Source organism: Doryrhamphus excisus, chromosome 4 (assembly GCF_030265055.1).
Source record: "Doryrhamphus excisus isolate RoL2022-K1 chromosome 4, RoL_Dexc_1.0, whole genome shotgun sequence".
In the NCBI taxonomy this organism is placed as follows: Eukaryota; Metazoa; Chordata; class Actinopteri; order Syngnathiformes; family Syngnathidae; genus Doryrhamphus; species Doryrhamphus excisus.
The window spans coordinates 25,240,127-25,262,124 of NC_080469.1; the positions used below are offsets into that span (position 1 = coordinate 25,240,127).

Below are 21,998 nucleotides of genomic sequence, written 5' to 3' on the forward strand. Positions count from 1 at the left end.
GACATGCAATTAGAAATTCTTAGCATAATTTCATTTTTTAAAATTTAAAAATTGGGTTGAAAGTCCAAATATTCTGGGAATAATGTCGGAATTATGTGAATAATATGTGCAAGTAGGGAGTTTGAAAATAAAATTTCAAAAATTAAAAAAATTAAATTAAAAAAAATAATAATATTTTTTATCAAAAATAAAGTCAAGTCATTTTTTAAAAAATAAGTATTTTTAAGTATTTTGAAAAAAATAATAACATTGAAAATGCCCAAAAAGAGCATATATGACAAAGCTGACATGCAATTAGAAATTCTTAGCATAATTTCATTTTTTTAAATTTAAAAATTGGGTTGAAAGTCCAAATATTCTGGGAATAATGTCGGAATTATGTGAATAATATGTGCAAGTAGGGAGTTTGAAAATAAAATTTCAAAAATTAAAAAAATTAAATAAAAAAAATAATAATATTTTTTATCAAAAATAAAGTCAAGTCATTTTTTAAAAAATAAGTATTTTTAAGTATTTTTAAAAAAATAATAACATTGAAAATGCCCAAAAAGAGCATATATGACAAAGCTGACATGCAATTAGAAATTCTTAGCATAATTTCATTTTTTTAAATTTAAAAATTGGGTTGAAAGTCCAAATATTCTGGGAATAATGTCGGAATTATGTGAATAATATGTGCAAGTAGGGAGTTTGAAAATAAAATTTCAAAAATTAAAAAAATTAAATAAAAAAAATAATAATATTTTTTATCAAAAATAAAGTCAAGTCATTTTTTAAAAAATAAGTATTTTTAAGTATTTTTAAAAAAATAATAACATTGAAAATGCCCAAAAAGAGCATATATGACAAAGCTGACATGCAATTAGAAATTCTTAGCATAATTTCATTTTTTTAAATTTAAAAATTGGGTTGAAAGTCCAAATATTCTGGGAATAATGTCGGAATTATGTGAATAATATGTGCAAGTAGGGAGTTTGAAAATAAAATTTCAAAAATTAAAAAAATTAAATTAAAAAAAATAATAATATTTTTTATCAAAAATAAAGTCAAGTCATTTTTTAAAAAATAAGTATTTTTAAGTATTTTGAAAAAAATAATAACATTGAAAATGCCCAAAAAGAGCATATATGACAAAGCTGACACGCAATTAGAAATTCTTAGCATAATTTCATTTTTTAAAATTTAAAAATTGGGTTGAAAGTCCAAATATTCTGGGAATAATGTCGGAATTATGTGAATAATATGTGCAAGTAGGGAGTTTGAAAATAAAATTTCAAAAATTAAAAAAATTAAATAAAAAAAATAATAATATTTTTTATCAAAAATAAAGTCAAGTCATTTTTTAAAAAATAAGTATTTTTAAGTATTTTGAAAAAAATAATAACATTGAAAATGCACAAAAAGAGCATATATGACAAAGCTGACACGCAATTAGAAATTCTTAGCATAATTTCATTTTTTACTACGTGGTACTCGCATGGCGGCGGACTGGGACACGGCGGCCATTACCCGCTGGCACTGTGTTTGAGCCTTGGCGGAGGTCTTCGCCCCACCGGGTGCAAAAACGAGCAATCTGCTCTCCTTTCCTCCCACCAGAAAAAAACTTGATTCAGGTGCTCGGAAGCGCCTCGGGAAGTTGGAAGGACTTTGGGAAGCAGCAAATGTTCCACACACACACACACACACACATGTCCCGCCCCCCCTCCTGCTTGAGTGGCGTTTGGTGTTAAGCTAACGCGACTTGAGGCCCAGGCAGTGCGGCTCAACGTCCAGCTAAATATTGGCCAGATTGGCCTACGCTTGCTGGTACTGTAAGTGCGGCCATTACTGTCACAGTCCTTTAACATGACATTAGGAGCCGTGGATGGGGGGGGGGGGCAACCACACACCATGCCTCCACTCCATCCACCCCCCCACCCATCCATCCATCCAAAGCTCTTATGCTTGCGTACGGGAAAACGGACGCCATGGCCCCGGACCCGTGTCAGCCTACGTGGCGATACGAAGTGATCGCATTAAAAGTTCACAAGCGCCCCCCGTCCCGTGGGAGAACACGCTGACACGCTAAGTGTAAGTGGGGGCGGGGGACTGGAGGGGGGGGCGGGGTTAGCTCAAAATAGTCAAGCACAAGTTCAGCAAAACCTCGAAGTTCAACATTATTATAACGAAAACAGGTTTATTAATCAAATATTTCATATTGAAAAAAAACATATTTCATAACATTTCAAGAAAAAACTGCATATTATTCATTTAAACTTCAATCTTCCCATCTTTGCTGTTTTTTTAACCAAATATTTCAACTTTCTTCTTAAATATTTTTTGTAATTTTATCATTTTATTCGCATCATTTTATGACTCCCCCAAATTCATTAAAAAAAAATTAAAATTCATTTTATTTTGTTAGTTTTTAGTAATATTTTATTTTTTTTAAATAACATATTTTTCTGTAATATTTCCGACTAAAAATACATTATTTTTATTATTGTTAAATTGCACATTTTTCTCTTCATATTTCTGTTATTTTGTAACACAATGAGTTTTATTCTCGTAAAATTGTGTTTTTTTTCTTTGAATATTTTGACTTTATTCTCATAAAAATGACTGCTATTTTTTTGTTTCTGCTATAGATTTTTGTAATATTTTACTTGAAAAAATAATTTAAAAAATCTGTAATATTTCCGACTAAAAATACATTATTTTCCCCATAATATGATAAGTTTATTATTATTAAATTGCACATTTTTCTCTTAAAATTTCTGTTATTTTTTTTGTAACACAATGAGTTTTATTCTCGTAAAATTGTGTTTTTTTTCTTTGAATATTTTGACTTTATTCTCATAAAAATGACTGCTATTTTTTTGTTTCTGCTATAGTTTTTTGTAATATTTTACTTTCAAAAACAATTAAAAAAAATTCTGTAATATTCCCGACTAAAAAGACATTATTTTCTCCATAATATGATAATTTTATTATTGTTAAATTGCAAATTTTTCTCTTCATATTTCTGTAATTTTTTTGTAACACAATGAGTTTATTCTCGTAAAATTGTGTTTTTTTTCTTTGAATATTTTGACTTTATTCTCATAAAAAATACTGCTATTTTTTACTGTTTATTATTATTAATTTTTTTTATTAATATTTACTGTTTACTATTTAATACTGTTAGTTTTTTGTAATATTTTACTGTAAAAAATAATAACATATTTTTTGTAATATTTCCAACTAAAATTACATTGTTTTCCCCATAATATGATTGTTAAATTGTTTATTATTGTTAAATTGCACATTTTTCTCTTAATATTTCTGTTATTCTTTTGTAACACAATGAGTTTATTTTCGTAAAATTGTGTTAGAAGATATTTTTTTCTTTTAATATTTTGACTTTATTCTCGCAAAAAATTATCTTGTAAAATCTTGTAGTCTTGTAAAAAAAATTGCAGCAATTTTTTTGTTTCTGCTATTGATTTTAGTAATATTTTACTTAAAAGAAATAACATATTTTTCTGTAATATTTCCGACTAAAAATACATAATTTTCCCCATAATATAGTAAGTTTATTTTTGTTAAATTGCACCTTTTTCTTTTAATATTTCTGCTTTTTTTTTCTTGGAACTCAATGAGTTTATTCTCGTAAAAATTGTCTTAGAACATAATTTTTTCTCTTAACATTTTGACTTTATTCACGTAAAAATTACTGCTATTTTTTATTTCTGCTATAGTTTTTTGTAATATTTTACTTTAAAAAATAATAACATATTTTTCTGTAATATTTCCGACTAAAAAGACATTATTTTCCCCATAATATGATAAGTTTATTCTTGTTAAATTACACCATTTTCTCTTAATATTTTTATGATTTTTTAAAAATAGACATATATTTACAGTTGTAGTATTATGAAGAAAAAATAAAACAACAAATAAAATTTAAAAATTGGGTTGAAAGTCCAAATATTCTGGGAATAAAGTCGGAATTATGTGAATAATATGTGCAAGTAGGGAGTTTGAAAATAAAATAAAAAAAATAAAAAAAATTAAATTAAAAAAATAATAATATTTTTTATCAAAAATAAAGTCAAATATTACAAGAAAATTTTACCAGTATTGTCGTAATATTATGAGAAAAAAAGTAATTTTACTAGCATAAAGTTTCCATACATTTTTTTTTCACCAGTCACCATTATTCCATGTTTTGGCTATTTGTAAATAATGGCTCTCACTGTGGTTGGCTAGAGTCCCAAAGCTTTAGAAACGGCCTTTAGGACCTTTTAGTAGACCTTTTTTGGTTTTAAATGAGTAATAAATAATAATTTTTGCTATTTGGAGGTAGTTTTTCCTGTCGAGTGTTTCTTGGAAAACCATCCAAGGAAAAGCAGGCACTTCCAAGTCTTGGCTTTCGGGATGAAAAGAACTTTCTTTGACAGTTTGTCTCGTCCATGTGGGCTCAATTCAATAGCTGCCAAACAAATTTGACAAATCAAACAATAAAGATGTGTCCAACCGCACCCCCCCCCCCCCCCGGCCCCCCGCCCCCCCCTCCCTCTGACACACTTTCCTGGGAGGAGGGCGGCAGGCCAAGAATATGCGAGCAATTAAAAGTGGGAGCAGGTCCTCCAGCGCTCGCTTCGCTTGGCGCCCTTCCCGCCAAAGCTGGGCGAGTCGGCCACGCCTCATTTAGCAGAACCGGCCCAAACGTAGGGGGGGGCGGGGGGCGGGACGGGTGGGCGGCATGAGCGCGTGAGAGCGAGGCCTCGCCGCTAAAGACAAAGGAGACTGAAAGCGGGACCACGCTTATGAGCTAAATCTGCTGTCAAATCTGCTCCCGGGACGGAGAATGAGGTCGCCCCAGTCCCGGTGCGGGGGGTCACACAGGAGCTCTGACTGAGGGGACGGGGGACAGGGGGGGGGTGCGCTTGACAGCGATTATCATCAGGCATCGCTATCCATGTCCACCAGGGTCAGAAGTTAAAAGATCCCTGGTGACTGCCAGCATGTCCCAGGTCCCTCAGACCCCCGCCCACCCTCCTTCCAGCCCCCTTAAACACATCCACCCCCCACCCTGACTGGAAATCCCTCAGGACTGACTTGCTTTTTTTATTAAAATCTTTCAAATCCTGTCAACCATATGCTCCCAAATCACCAGGGAAAGTGGGCCGGGCCCACATTCTGGACCCCTACCGCCCCCAGAACCACATCCAGACTCTGGATGTTGAAGTCTACTTACCTTTGGAGGTATAATAAAATATTCATTCTACATGGAAAAATGTCTCAGAATGAAAAATCCAGACAGTAAAAAAAAAAATCAAAACACAATCAAAAGATTTTTAACTCGTTAAATGTGCATGAAATCATTGAAGAAAAATAATCATAATAATAATAATAATACATTTAAAAAGAAGAAGAAGAATTTTGCTTTTGAAAATATGACCTTGCTATAATGATAATACAAACTTTGAATAGTATAATTTTAATTTTAATTTTAATTTTAATTTTAATTTTAATTTTAATTTTAATTTTAATTTTAATTTTAATTTTAATTTTAATTTTAATTTTAATTTTAATTTTAATTTTAATTTTAATTTTAATTTTAATTTTAATTTTAATTTTAATTTTAATTTTAATTTTAATTTTAATTTTAATTTAATCAGCTTCAGTTTCAGTTTCAGATTCAATTTTACTTTTTGTTTTTGTATAATTTTAATTTTAATTTTAATTTTAATTTTAATTTTAATTTTAATTTTAATTTTAATTTTAATTTTAATTTTAATTTTAATTTTAATTTTAATTTTAATTTTAATTTTAATTTTAATTTTAATTTTAATTTTAATTTTAATTTTAATTTTAATTTTAATTTTAATTTTAATTTTAATTTAATCAGCTTCAGTTTCAGTTTCAGATTCAATTTTACTTTTTGTTTTTGTATAATTTTAATTTTAATTTTAATTTTAATTTTAATTTTAATTTTAATTTTAATTTTAATTTTAATTTTAATTTTAATTTTAATTTTAATTTTAATTTTAATTTTAATTTTAATTTTAATTTTAATTTTAATTTTAATTTTAATTTTAATTTTAATTTAATCAGCTTCAGTTTCAGTTTCAGATTCAATTTTACTTTTTGTTTTTGTATAATTTTAATTTTAATTTTAATTTTAATTTTAATTTTAATTTTAATTTTAATTTTAATTTTAATTTTAATTTTAATTTTAATTTTAATTTTAATTTTTGAGAATAATGTTAACTCCGATTTACTGTAACAAGTTAGCTTTTAAAAATATTTTCATATATTTTTTTATATTTCTACGAAATATTTAAAATATTTTTACTGTTCTAAAAATAAATTAAAAGAGCAAGTTTTTTTTCTAACTATTCCAAAAAGATTAATTGAAAGACAATATCCAAACATTTCACAAACCATGTGAAATGAAAGGGGGTGTGGCCTAAACAGGAAGTGCCTGGTAGAAGAAAGTCATGCGGCCAGAGCGTGGACGTGAAAGCAGCTTGTGTGTGTGTGTGTGCTGTCAAAACAAAGCCTTAAGCCTCCTAAAGGAGAATTCACCTGCTTATTATTCGTTAACGTTGACTACCCCCCGCCGCCCCCAACCCCCGCCCCCACCCCCGCCCCCCCACAGAAATCATCTTTTCTGTCGTTGATGTTTTCATCTTTCTGCCTCTCTGCGCTTCCTTTTTGTCTCTTTCAGATGAAACTTTGATGCTCTTGTGGAAGGCCGAGGCCCTCCCCGCACGGGGGGGCCCCCCGGCCCCCACACACACACCTTGAATGCCCTCCACTTAGCAGCTGTGTCCCAGTGTTTGCTTTAAACACACACACGCCCTGCTAGCTGCTGGCGTACCCCCATCGGGGGCTGCATCTGTGTGTGTTGTGCTTTTTTGGCGCTGCTGGCTTTGATTTGTTGTTTTCCTGCGGTGGTCCCGTGCCAGGGGGGGGGGGGGGCGGGTCGGGTCGACGTGGTACCGGGAGCGGTGGTGTTGTTTTCTTTTCTTTTTTTTTTTTTTTTGTAGCTGACAGCCCCTCCTCAAGGCATTCTTCCCTCATCATGTGTCATCTGCGTCCCCGTACGCTTCCTCATCCACATCAAAACAACGCGGCGGCGGCGCCGGCCTTCCCCACGACACTCAAACGCAGCTTCAGCGTTGAAAAAAAAAGCAGCTCAGAGCACAAAAAGGTGACAATGAGGGTGTTTTATGTTTGCTAATTGGGGTTTTTTTTCTGTCTGCGTACAACTTAAAATGCTAATAAGCTAAATGGAGTATTTGTCTTAACCCGGGGGTGTCCAAAGCTTTTTCCTGCAGCGAGGGCCACAGAGTGAACAACGAAAGGATGCAACTTAACCCCTTTGATATGATGTAAAGATATACTTGACGTTACATATAGCTCAAGAAAAAATATAAATAAAATAGTAAAAACATCATTTACTTTTTTCCACCATTTTGCAGTGTTTTTTTCCTAAGATTTCCATTTTCTTCTTAAATTAGCCATGTAAATTGCAACTTTTTTCTCATTAAAATATGACTTTTTCTCTTAATATTTTTTTAATTTTATTTTAATTTTAATTTTAATTTTAATTTTAATTTTAATTTTAATTTTAATTTTAATTTTAATTTTAATTTTAATTTTAATTTTAATTTTAATTTTAATTTTAATTTTAATTTTAATTTTAATTTTAATTTTAATTTTAATTTTAATTTTAAGCTTCAGTTTCAGTTTCAGTTTTAGTTTTTATTTTTGTTTTGTGTTGTAAAAACCGCAGATTCACTTTAAATAGAACAAAGAACATCAATATATGTTCACTGAAAAACCACAGATTCACTTTAAATAGAGCAAAGAACATCAATATATGCTCATTGAAAAACCTCATTCACTTTAAATAGAACAAAAAACATACACTTGAAAAACACAGATTCACTTTAAATAGAACAAAGAACATCAATATATCTTTAAATAGAACAAAGAACATTGAAAAAAGACATATTCACTTTAAATAGAGCAAGGAACATCAATATATGCTTTTTGAAAAACCTCATTCACTTTAAATAGAACAAAAAACATACACTAGAAAAACACAGATTCACTTTAAATAGAACAACGAACATCAATATATCTTTAAATAGAACAAAGAACATTGAAAAAAGACATATTCACTTTAAATAGAGCAAAGAACATCAATATATATGCTCATTGAAAAACCTAATTCACTTTAAATAAAACAAAGAACATACACTTGAACACAGATTCACTTTAAATAGAACAAAGAACATCAATATATGCTCATTGAAAAACCAAATTCACTTTAAGTAGAACAAAGAGCATTCATTCATTCAAAGAACATATATTTTAAAAAAAACACAGATTCACTTTAAATAGAACAAAGAACATCAATATATGTTCATTGAAAAACCTAATTCACTTTAAATAGAACAAAGAACATACAGCCGGGATAGGCTCCAGCACCCCCGCCACCCTCGTGAGGATAAGATATTTTATTCATTTTAAACTATTTTTAATTAATATTTAAAATTGTACATTTATATTATTTAATTTCAATTTATTAAAAAATGGCATTATTTTATTTTATTTTATTTTATTTTATTTTATTTTATTTTATTTTATTTTATTTTATTTTATTTTATTTTATTTTATTTTATTTTATTTTATTATTAGTAAGTTTGGGGCCGGGTGGACGACCTACCAGCCCTAAGAAGAAACTTTTTAAGCCCCTTCTGAACGAATCGTCCCAGTTGAGCGAGACGAGCAGAGCTCGGCCAATGGGGGGGGTGGGGGGTTGGGGGGGGGTGTTCGACGTGACGGTCCGCGAGGACGTGGGGCGGTCCTGACAGAGGCAGACGTGTCGCTCTTCCCCAAAGTGTGTTTTTGTGTGTCGCCTAGTGTTTGCGAGGACGCCCCCGGGGGCCAGAACGGGCCGGAACATTAAGTCTTGCCACGGCGGCTCAGTGCGCATGGAGCCTTGAGAGGCTCTGGCAGCTGGCCCGGCCCACCATCATGGAGGATGGGGGAAGGGGTAGTGGGGGAAGTGGGGGGGGGGGGGTGGACCACTTTTCTTCGGACATTTGGTGCCGATTTGGGTGTGCTTTTACGTTGCTAACGTTCAATTGAAACCTACGTGTTGCTTCCCGCACACCAAATGTGACAACCAAATGTTGCGTTCAATGGCGGCCAGGAAAAAACACCAGCGAGATTCTTCCATCCAAGCTTTGGTTGTACGCCGGCGACGGGGGAATTTGCACCCCCAACTTGCGCGTTGGATCCGTTCCGGTTCACGCCGACCGAACGGGGGCTGCGGAACAGAAGTTCTATGCTATGCTATGCTATGCTATGCTATGCTATGCTATGCTATGCTATGCTATGCCATGCTATGCTATGTTATGCTATGCTATGCTATGCCATGCCATGCTATGCTATGCTATGCTATGCTATGCTATGCCATGCTATGCTATGTTATGCTATGCTATGCTATGCCATGCTATGCTATGCTATGCTATGCTATGCTATGCTATGCTATGCTATGCCATGCTATGCTATGCTATGCTATGCTGTGCTATGCTATGCTGTGCTATGCTATGCTATGCTATGCTATGCTATGCTGTGTGCTGCTATGCTATGTTATGCTATGCTATGCTATGCTATGCTGTGTGCTGCAATGCTATGCTATGCTATGCTATGCTATGTGCTGCGATGCTATGCTATGCTATGCTATGCTATGCTATTGTTTCCTTTTATATTATGATTTTATTCCCAAAATACTATGACTTTATTCGTGGGATGACCGATAATTATCGGTACCGATAATTATATCAGCAAAAATGTATCGGTATCGATATCAGTATCAGATTTTTTTTTCATCATTCATTCAAAAACGATATTTAAAATAATGCTTTATAAAACACATATGTCCACCGGTGATATGTCATGTTACACACATCGGTATCGGTATCGGTATCATTATCGGCTGATATCAGTATCAGAAATTGACAGTTGGATAATATTGCCATATCAGTTTTCGGCAAAAAAAAAAGCAAAAAAAAAATACAAAAAAAAATCTGATGTTACAATTTTTCCCGCAAATTCTATGTTATTGACAAAAAATATAAAATATTTCAAAAATTAGATTATTATTTTTTCCTCAGAATTAAACAGTTTTGCTCTCATAAAATTTCTTCTTTTGCATCGCTAAATTATACCTTTTTCATCTTAATATTTTGAATTTATTGTTGTAGAATTGTCCCTTTTTTTCCATAACATTGAGACCTTTTTTTTTCTTAAAATTTTGACTTTATTTTGTAAAATTGCCACTTTTTTCTTGTTGGATTGCAACTATTTTTTTCTTAATATTTTGACTTTATTCTCATAAAATTGACAATTTTTCTTGTTAAATTGTATGATTTTTGCCAATTTTTTAAATTAAATTAAATTATTTTAAAATTCCAGCCATTTCTTTCAATTTTTGCTGTTGTTGTTGTTTTTTAATTTTCCAAATATTTCAAACGATATATTTTTCTTGTAATTAAGACTTTATTCCCATAATATTTTGGCTTTATTCTTATAATATTATACATTTTTTCCCCCAATATAATTTTGCAAAAATTGTTTCTGAATGTTTCACATAATACTGTTATTAAAAAACATTTTTTTTCTTGATGATTTTAAATCTATTCGACCAAAATGTTATTATTTTCTGTCATAATATCACAGGTTTATTCTTAAAAAAACTATGTTTTTTATATATTAATTCTATATTATAATATTATAATATTTTCAATATTATATAATAATATTATATTATAACACAGAATAAATATATATATAACATATTATTATATTATTAGGAAAAATATATATATAAAATAAAATATAAAATATATTTATAATAAATATATATTTTGTTTACATTTACATTACATTATAAGAAAAAGAAAAGCTGGGGGAAGTTACAGGATTATTATGTCATAATATTTCAGAAAAAATGTTTTTTTATTATTTAAGTTGAATCTTCAAATATTTGAAAAAAAAATACATAAAAAATGTAAAAATGGGTAGAAAAAAATGCTTTTTTTAAATAAAAAAAAATAAATAAATTTTAAATAAATGAATGTATTTCTTTCAATTAAATTTATATTGTACCATTTTCAATTTTTAATATGCGGCCCTCGATGGAGGAAAAAGTTTGGACACCCCTGTCCCACCATGTGACCTAAACCGTCACTCTCTCTCTCTCTCGCTCGCTTCTTCTTCTGTGGTGCTAGGACTCCTCGCCAGCCATCAACGCTATACGCTATCAACCCCCCCACACCCCCCCCCCCCCCCAACTCCCTCTGTTCGGGCCTGGCTGTGTTTTTGGCAGTCGCTGCTGACCATCATGGCCGTCATTGCCAATTTCTGTGAAAACTGGCACATATGGCAGCTGAAGTGCCATATGCCGTACACAATATTTCCTGGCCGCTTTCCCCGTTTGTATAATCGCCGGATAGCGCGAGAAAAGTGGCTCATTATTAATTCATCCTTCCTCTTATTCCTCTTTTTTTTTTTCTCTTCCCTTGAGTCCCTTCAACGGTATTTTTATTATTGTTAGCGCCCGTGTGCGTGTGTGTGTGTGTGTGTGTGTGTGTGTGTGTACAAGTTCATTTCATGTGAAGGATTAAAGCATTTACTTGCTCGTCAGCGGAATGCAGGATTAGCGCCGGTCTTGACGCATTAATCTTGTTTGTATTGGGAACAAACGCACCAATTAGCTTTTAAATGCTTTACATTACTACTAAATTGGTTGACGGATGCGGGGAAAAAAAAAACGTGTTTTCGGTGATCAGATGGCGATGATTTAGAAAGTCGTAGTTCTACGTTTCGTCTTCAGTATCTAGAAAACGTTACATACAAATAAATGAATTACACTACATTTCTTGGATTAATTCATTTTATATTTTATTAATTTTTACATTTTTTTAATTCATATATTATATTATATTATTTTCTATTAGTATTATATTTTTTTAAATTTTTCTATTAATTTATGTATTTTTTAAAAAGAGATATATTGATTGTTTATGTTGCTTTTAACCGACAGCAAACCAACAGCGCCTCTGCTGGTTGCAACGGGGCGGTGCACTTAAACACGTTTAGTGTCAAAGTGTGTTTTTCCCTCCAAACAATGGCGTGCGGACGCCATGATGGTCGTCACAGTGTGTATACTGCAGTAGTATTCAGGAGTGTATCAAATGAGGGATTTTACTATATTTTATGTATATTTTAAGTGTACTTTTTTGTACACATAAAAGCATTTTAGCTGGTACATAATGGATGAAGATAATTTATTGCAAATTCATTGATTTCTTAGCTTTTTTTTATCTCCAAAAATATGCAATTTTCTTTCGCGGAAAAGACATCTCAAAAATATATGCGGTACCTTACCACATTTTTACAGTTTTTTGTACACATGTACATGTTTTGTATACGCTAAGCCTTAAAAAAATATTCTTAATTTTTTTTTTTATTTAAGTTTTTTTTTCAAATGTTAACAAAAAAATATTTATTAAATAATATGACAAAAATGTTATAATTTTACAAAAATAAAGTCAAATATCACGACAAAACTGTTATAATTTTTACGAGAATAACAACCACACTTAAGTAGCATTTAAGTTGATGTTAAAAATACATTTTACAAATTATATAAAAAATAATACAAAATATTATTTTAAAAAACAATAGCAGAAACTGATTTTTTTTTAAATATTAACAAAAAAATGTATTAAGTAATAGGACCAAAATGTTATAATTTTACAAAAATAAAATCCAAATATTACAACAAAAAATGTCATAATTTTACGAGAATAACAACCACACTTAAGTAGCATTTAAGTTGATAAAACTATATAAAAAAATCTATTAAAATAATACAAAATATTCTTTTAAAAAGCAATAGCAGAAACTGAAAAAAATTGAAATATTCACAAAAATATTAATTAAGTAATATAACACAAATGTTATAATTTTATGAAAATAAAGTCAAAATATTCCGACAAAAAATGTCATACTTTTACAAGAATAACAACCACACTTAAGTAGCGTTTAAGTTGATAAAATTATATACAAAATTCTATAAAAAATTATACAAAATATATATATATTTTTTATTAAGTAATATGACACAAATGTTACAATTTTACAAAAATAAAGTCCAAATATTACGACAAAAAATGTCATAATTTTACTAGAATAACATCGCAATGTTATGAGGAAAATAACCTCATTCAGTTGATTGTTACAAATCAAATTAAATGGTGTCCAAAGTGCAGTCCGGGGGCCGTTTGTGGCACATAGACTGATTTTTTTTAGGTACAATAAAACAAAAAATTTAAAGATGAAATGAAAAAGTTCATCTAGGAGAAATGTAGACTGTTTGTGTTGTTATTGAGCATGACGGCTTAGCATGTGATGGCTTACATTCTTAATACAAGAAAGGCTTTATGATTTATCATTCTCCTTTCGGGCTGTGTAATAGGTATCATAAATGTAACAAATAATAAATAACGGTATGTGGTGGGATTTTTTTTTATTATTAAATGTCATTTCTACCTCTTTTAGTCAGCGAGTCGCTTGGAAAAATAAGTAAACATTTTAATGAAAAGTACATGAGCTCATTTTTCATGCATTCTCTTTGTAGCCGCTGATTTATTTTGGACTATTTGAAAAAAAAATATGAGGCTATGATGGTCTTATTTGTTGATGCAGAGCTGACATTTATCCTCCGTGTGATAGATTTATTATTTAGGACAAGGACAAACACCTAAAAAGACGAGACATCTTCAAATTGTATCATTAGTCGCTTCAAGTGGAGCTAAAAAGTCCATGATTACACTTTAATACCGTCATCAATTTGTCATCATCATATTCCTCTTTTTTCATAAAAAAAATAATAAAAAAAATATATAAATCAATGAATCATGCTATCACTCACTTTGCAGCAAATAGAGAAACGCTTGCAGTATTAGACACTGGCGCCCTCTAAGCGCGCTTCGGGGTATTGCAGCATGGAGCCTCCACCGCACAGCACCGGGACGCTGAGCTTACCGAGGCCGCCTGAGGAGACTTCAGTACCGGCTGATGTTACCAGTCATGGCCGGTGCTTGGAGCCGGAACCTGGAAAGGTTGTTCAAGTCGAACCTCCACTCGGATCCATGCAATTATCATCTTTATGATATATGATAAGAAATAAACAATAGAATAAAATAAATGAAACATTAAAATGAGAAACACTTTGATGAGAATTCCAGCAGTAATGAGGATGATGAGTTGGAGGTGGGGGGGGGGGGGGGGGGGGGGTGATGAGGGGAGGGGTCCACCGGTGCCAGTGAAGAGTTAAAAGGAGGAGACAGAGGCAGAGTGACACGCCTCATTGGAGAGATTATGTGCCCGCCAACAAAACGCGCTGGTCGGCGTGCGAGTCCTCCACAGCACCGGAACACGTCCACCAGCGCGCCTCTCTCCTCCGGCACCGGGCGGGGGGGACATGTTGTGCTTGTGACACCGTCAGGAGCACCAGAACCTCCGCAGAATTAACTCCGCCCTTTTATTACTCATTTATTCTTTTTTTTTTTTTTTTCAAAAGGGAAGCTTTTTATTTTTAAATTTTTTTTAAATTTTTTAATTTTTTAATTTTTTAATTTTTCCGGTGGTTCCAGGCGCCGACCCAGTTGTGGATTATTGGTTCCGAGGCTGCGCAAGAGGTAGGACGGCTTTTGGTGAAAAGGGGGGGGGGGTTATATTTGGGGGGGGCTGGAACAGAGACAAGGATGTTTTGAATGGCACAAAAGAAGGTTCGATTCCAACCGCGCTGATTTAAAACCGGCTGGGGTTCGGCAGGTGCGCGGAAGGGGACACCGGCCCCCGGCCTCCGTGGCTGCCCGGTTGCGGTGCTCCGACGGCGGGGGGACGGCTGAGCTGCTGCGGGGGGGGAGCTTGAGTGTTGAGCTTTATTATTAACAAAATACAATCAGCTTGTTTATTTAAAATTTGATTTTTATTTGATTATTATTATTATTTTTGACACAATTAAACATTTTTATTTAATTTTCTTCATTTCAAACCGTAAGCATTATTTATCTATACGGAACATATAATCGAATTTCTGTCGATTATATAATTTTTTTTTTAAATTTTAATCCAACAATATTCCTGAATGGAAATATAATTTTAATAAAAACGAACTTTTTTTTTTTTTGTGCAAATTTGCGCCTCGGAAGCCTCATGCGCGCAAAAGGAAATAAAAATAATGAAGTGTCGTTGCGGTTTTAATTACTCACAAGGGGCAAAGTGGCGGATTATGTAAATGAGCAATGGAGGAGGGGGGGGATAATAATAATAATTCTAATTTTTAATTTTCATTTCAAATAACAGAAAGCCGAGCGTGCACTTGAATGCGTCTCGGCTTGGGGGGGTGTTTATTAGAATAAATAAATAAAAACATTACACATTTTCGGATAATAACATACTTTAATTGTTGATTATTATAATAATTAAGCTACTAATTAGTATTAACATTATTATTATTATTATTATTATTATTATTATTATTATTATTATTATTATTATTATTATTATTATTATTATTATTATTATTATTATTATTATTATTATTATTATTATTATTATTATGGGGGTGCTGCCGTAATGAAGTTGGAATTAATTAAAACAAACCAAAATGTTGAAATAAGTCATTCTAAAAACTTCCTGTTTGAACCCTAACCCCCCCCCCTGCAGTTTGCCATGGAGGAGTCGAGCTCCCACAAGGTGGTCTGGGACGGGGACGCCAAGGCGGTGCAGCAGTGTCTGACGGACATCTTCACCAGCGTCTACACCACCTGCGACGTGCCCGAGAGCGCCATCTTTGGGCCGTGCGTCCTCAGCCACACGTCCATGTACGACAGCATCGCCTTCATCGCGCTCAAGGCCACCGACAAGCGGACGGCGCCGTACATCTTCAGGGTGAGGCTTCCGGTTCGAGCAGGAGACGTCGTTTTCCCTTTCACGCCGGCTGTGTTATTATATTAAAAAAATAATACGAAATATTCTTTAAAAAACAAAAAAAAATATTGAAATATTCACAAAAAATTATTAAGTAATATGACGAAAATGTTATAATTTTTTAAAAATAAAGTCCAAATATTACGACAAAAACTGTCATAATTTTTACATGAATAACAACCACACTTAAGTTGATGTTAAAAATACCTTTTACAAATTATATGAAAAAATAATACAAAATATTCTTTTAAACAAACAGTAGCAGAAACTGAAAAACATTGAAATATTAACAAAAAATTATTTATTCAGTAACATCACGAAAAATAAAGTCCAAATATTACAACAAAAACTGTCATAATTTTACGAGAATAACAATCACACTTAAGTAGCGTTTATGTTGATGTTAAAAATACATTTTACAAATTACACAAAAAATTATACAAACATTATTTATTAAGTAATATGACAAAAATGTTATAATTGTACGAAAATAAAGCCCAACTCTTACGACAAAAACTGTCATAATTTTACGAGAATAACAATCACACTTAAGTAGCGTTTATGTTAATGTTAAAAATACCATTTACAAATTATATTAAAAAATTATACAAAAATTATTTATTAAGTAATGTGACGTAAATGTTATAATTGTACGAAAATAATGTTCAACTATTACGACAAAAACTGTCATAATTTCACGAGAATAACAACCACACTTAAGTAGCGATTAAGTTGATGTTAAAAATACCATTTACAAATTATATAAAAAAATTATACAAAAATTATTTATTAAGTAATACGACAAAAATGTTATAATTGTATGAAAATAAAATCCAACTATTATGACAAAAACTGTCATAATTTCACGAGAATAACAACCACACTTAAGTAGCGTTTAAGTTGATGTTAAAAATGCATTTTACAAATGATATTAAAAAAAATACAAAATATTCTTTTAAAAAACAATAGCAGAAATTGAAAAAAATGAAATATTAACAAAAAATCATTTAATAAGTATTATGACGAAAATGTTATAATTTTACGATAATAACAACCACACTTAAGTAGCATTTAAGTTGATGTTAATGTTAAAAATACATCCATTACATAGGAAAATAACCTCATTCAGTTGATTATTACAAAGCGACTACATCTTCAGTTAGAACAGATGAATTCTTTTTCCATTTCACACCGGGTGTAAACGGACCGAAAGTGGTTTCAATTCGGAATCGGTGCTTGATAAAAAATATAGAACGCGGAGGCCGATGACGAACGTGACGAGCAGCCATCAGAGCCTGAAATGCGGCAGAAAGAACCGAATCCACATTGGAAATGAATTAGTAGTGTGAACGCGAAAATGAATCAAAAGCATTATGGTTCTTTTGCTTTTGTTTTTGTTACCGTCCACGATAAAGACTGAAAAATAATAAGTGTAATATTAGTGTTTATTAGTAAATATTAATATTAATATTAAAATTACATGACTTGGAATATTAATCTCATGTCAAACGGTTTTCTTTTAAAATATCAGCAACAGCAGATTTTATCATTTTATGGAAAAATAATAATAATGGAAAAATAATAATAATGGAATAATTATGGAATATAAAAATGATAGAAAAAAGGAAATGGATTAAAAGAACAAATAGCACTAATTACGCTAAATTAATTCAGATTAATTGTGTTACAAAATAACAAATTATTTTCACAATTTATGGAAAAATTAATATTTTCAAAAGAGTTTGTGCCCACAAATTAGACAATCATAGAATAATTATAGCATAGAAAAATGATAGAAAAAAAAGAAATGGATTAAAAGAACAAATAGTACTAATTACGATAAATTTATTCTGATTAATTATGTTACAAAATAATGAATTATTTTCTCATTTTCTGGAAAAATTAATATTTTCAAAAGAGTTGGTGCCCACAAATTAGACAATCTTAGAATAATTATAGCATAGAAAAATGATAGAAAAAAAGAAAATGGATTAAAAGAACAATAAGCACTAATTACGATAAATTAATTCTGATTAATTATGTTACAAAATAATGAATTATGTTCTCATTTTATGGAAAAATTAATATTTGTGCCCACAAATTAGACAATCCTAAAATAATTATAGAATAAAAAAATGAAAACATTTTGAAAAAAAGTTAATTCTGATTAATTATGTTACAAAATAACTAATAATAAAAATGGTTGATTGTTAGAATGAAATATTTTGGAGAAATCTATAATTTTTGTGTGTGTGTGTCAGGTGGACACGTCGGCGGCCAACAGCACCTCAGAAGGTCTCATGTGGCTCCGGCTGGTCCAGTCGGCTCGGGACAAAGAGGAGCAGAACCTGGAGGCCTACGTGAAGAACGGCCAGCTCTTCTACCGCTCGCTACGTCGCATCGAGAAGGACGAGGAGCTGCTGGTTTGGTACGGCAAAGACCTGGTGGAGCTTCTGCTCCTCAGCTCCAGCAGGGCGCCGCCTAAAAGCAAAGGTGAGACTCGTTGGGGGGGATTTCAGACCTGCAGGGGTTCTGTCTGTCCCGTGTGCCGCCTGAGACTAAGAACCGCGTCTCTCCTGAAAAGGTTCGTCCCACAGCTCGTGTCCGGACTGCAGCCAGCGATTCCAGTTCGAGTTCCCCTACCTGGCCCACCTGCGGTTCCGCTGCACCAAAAGACTACAGAGCCTGACGGGGGCGGACGAGGAGCCGGCTAAGGAGAGCAGCCCGGACCGAGCCAACGTGACACCCACTAGGACCAGCCCCAAGCTGGGCCGCTCCGAGGGCTTCGGGAGCCCTCAGGACAACAACAAACCTTCCACGGACTTTCACAACCTGGCTCGGGATCTAGAGAACAACCGGACCAGTCCGCTGAGGGACAAGGAGGCGGAGGTCTGCAGCGAGAGCTCAGGGAAGAGGAAGTTCTCCGAAATGGAGGACAGGGAGTGCCGAAGGCCCGTTCTGTCGCAGTCCAAGTCCAAAGAAGAGCTGGCCACGTCGGCGCAGAACTACAGAGGCGTGTACGGCCTGGAGGAGAACCACCGGTCCTTTTCCTCCTCGGGACCCTCAGAGATCTCCGAGACCAAGCGCAGCGCCTTCACCGAGGTCAAGAAGTCGGCCCAGACCCTGAAGAACCACGGCGGCAGCAAAAGTCTGTCCGGCGCCAACTCCGAAAACAAGGACGGCGGGCGGCCCGGAAGCAACCCCTCGGAGAAGCACCTGAACATCCGTCAGGTGCTGTCGGAGACCCAGCCGCCCCAGACGCCGCCCATGGGGAGCGCCTTCACCTCGGTGAGCCAGCAGGGCGGCGGAGGCGGGGGCGAGAGGAAGAGCGCCTTCAGCCAACCGGCCCGCTCGTCCTTCTCGCAGATCTCCCCTCTGGTGATGCCCCCCAAGCTGCTGGACTGCCACCCGGCGGTGGGGGACACCATCTCGTCCAACCGCCTCTACCAAGCCGATCACCTCGCCGCCAAGCTGCAGGGCGCCGAGCTAGGCGCCAACTGCCCGGTGCCGGGCGGCATGGCTAAGCAGAGCCCCTTCGTGTACGCCGCCGCCGCTGCCGCCGCCACCACATTCTGGCCCAAGAACTCGGGCGCCATACAGCTCCAGATGCCCTCGGCTCTAACCCTGCTGCCGCCCTCGTTCACCTCGCTGTGCCTGCCGGCGCAGAACTGGTGCGCCAAGTGCAACGCCTCCTTCCGCATGACCTCGGACTTGGTCTACCACATGCGCTCGCATCACAAGAAGGAGTACGCCATGGAGCCGCTGGTCAAGCGGCGGCGCGAGGAGAAGCTCAAATGCCCCATCTGCAACGAGTCCTTCCGGGAGCGCCATCACCTGTCACGTCACATGACCTCCCACAACTAGACCCCCTTTGCACCTTGGACTTCTTACACCTTTTTTTTTTGTGTGTGTGAAAATGCATTGTGACTCTGAAATGAATCTGAACTGAATCTGAACTGAATCTGAACTGAATCTGAAATGAATCTGAAATGAATCTATTTATCAAGCTCCGGAGCTGGGGGGCCTCAAGGTGGAGGCGTGTAAATGTACAGTGAGTTGTATTTTATAGACAAATACTACAAATATAGAGTAAAAAGACCACACGGCGGGGTGGTGGTGGGTGGTCGGGGGGTGGGATGGGGTTGGGGGTTTTAGGGAGGGGGGGGGGGGTGCATGTTCTAGGATCCGACACCTGTGAATAAACGGCTGGATCTGAAATGCAAAAGTGTACCATTTTGTGTCCCGTTGGAATCGTTTTGGTGTTTCTTCCTCTTTGGCGGAGAGTTTGCTACTTGACAGTTGATCGAATCATGTTGAATGCAATGACAATAAAATAGCTTTATTTTGAAATCCGACCTCTTCTTCCTCTTTATTTTTTTGTATTTTAATTTGAAGCAAACAACATAGAAACATGCATTTATCCGCGTTTGCTTAAATTTTGGTGCAAATTAAATACCAGAAAACACACTTATTTCAAATAAATAAACAATTTAAAAAATTTATAATAAATATCTTTATATGTAGATACACACTGTACAATTATATAATGAAAAAAATATTAATTAAAATTATAATTATTAAATCTGCTTTATTTGCTATTATAAAAATCCGGGAAATACACTGATAATTATGAATACACATTTTCTTAAAAAAAAAAAAGCTTTATTTTGAAATCCAACCACTTCTTCCTCCTTATTTTTTTTATTTTAATTTGTAGCAAACAACATAGAAACATGAATTTACCCGTGTTTGCTTTAATTTTGGTGCAAATTAAATACCAGAAAACACACTTATTTCAAATAAATAAACAATTTAAAAAATTTATTATAAATATCTTTATATGTAGATACACACTGTACAATTATATAATGAAAAAAATATTAATTAAAATTATAATTATTAAATCTGCTTTATTTGCTATTATAAAAATCCGGAAAATACACCGATAATTATTAATACACATTTTCTTAAAAAAATAGCTTTATTTTGAAATCCAACCTCTTCTTCCTGTTTCTATTTTTATTTTAATTTGAAGCAAACAACACGGAAACATGAATTTATCCGTGTTTGCTTTCATTTTGGTGCAAATTAAATACCAGAAAACACACTTATTTCAAATAAATAAACAATTAAATTTTTTTTATTGTAAATATGTTTATATGTAGATACACACTGTACAATTATATAATGAAAAAAATATTAATTAAAATTATAATTATTAAATCTGCTTTATTTGCTATTATAAAAATCCGGGAAATACACTGATAATTATTAATACACATTTTCTTAAAAAAAAAAAGCTTTATTTTGAAATCCAACCTCTTCTTCCTCTTTATTTTTTTTATTTTAATTTGAAGAAAACAACAAAGAAACATGAATTTACCGTGTTTGCTTAAATTTTGGTGCAAATTAAATACCAGAAAACACACTTATTTCAAATAAATAAACAATTTAAAAAATGTATTATACATATCTTTATATGTAAATACATACTGTACAATTATATAAATGAAAAAAAATATTAATAAAAAAATATTAAATCTGCTTTATTTGCTATTATAAAAATCCGGGAAATACACTGATAATTATTACACACATTTTCTTTAAAAAAAAGCTTTATTTTGAAATCCAACCACTTCTTCCTCCTTATTTTTTTATTTTAATTTGTAGCAAACAACATGGAAACATGAATTTATCCGTGTTTGCTTTCATTTTGGTGCGAATTAAATACCAGAAAACACACTTATTTCAAATAAATAAACAATTTAAAAAATTTATTATAAATATCTTTATATGTAGATACACACTGTACAATTATATAAATGAAAAAAATATTAATTAAAAAATATAATTATTAAATCTGCTTTATTTGCTATTATAAAAATCCGGAAAATACACCGATAATTATTAATACACATTTTCTTAAAAAAAATGCTTTATTTTGA

General features: G+C 33.1%; 1 protein-coding gene across 1 annotated transcript; it reads left to right on the forward strand.

The window, feature by feature from the left end:
• Nucleotides 1–14,413: 14,413 nt before the first annotated feature.
• prdm8b (PR domain containing 8b) lies at nt 14,414–20,158 on the forward strand. The gene is made up of 4 exons (XM_058070811.1): nt 14,414–14,756; nt 15,790–16,014; nt 18,315–18,546; nt 18,638–20,158. The coding sequence occupies exons 2-4, from the start codon at nt 15,796–15,798 to the stop codon at nt 19,915–19,917; spliced, it is 1,731 nt and encodes a 576-aa protein (XP_057926794.1). The 5' UTR covers nt 14,414–14,756; nt 15,790–15,795; the 3' UTR covers nt 19,918–20,158.
• Nucleotides 20,159–21,998: the final 1,840 nt, after the last annotated feature.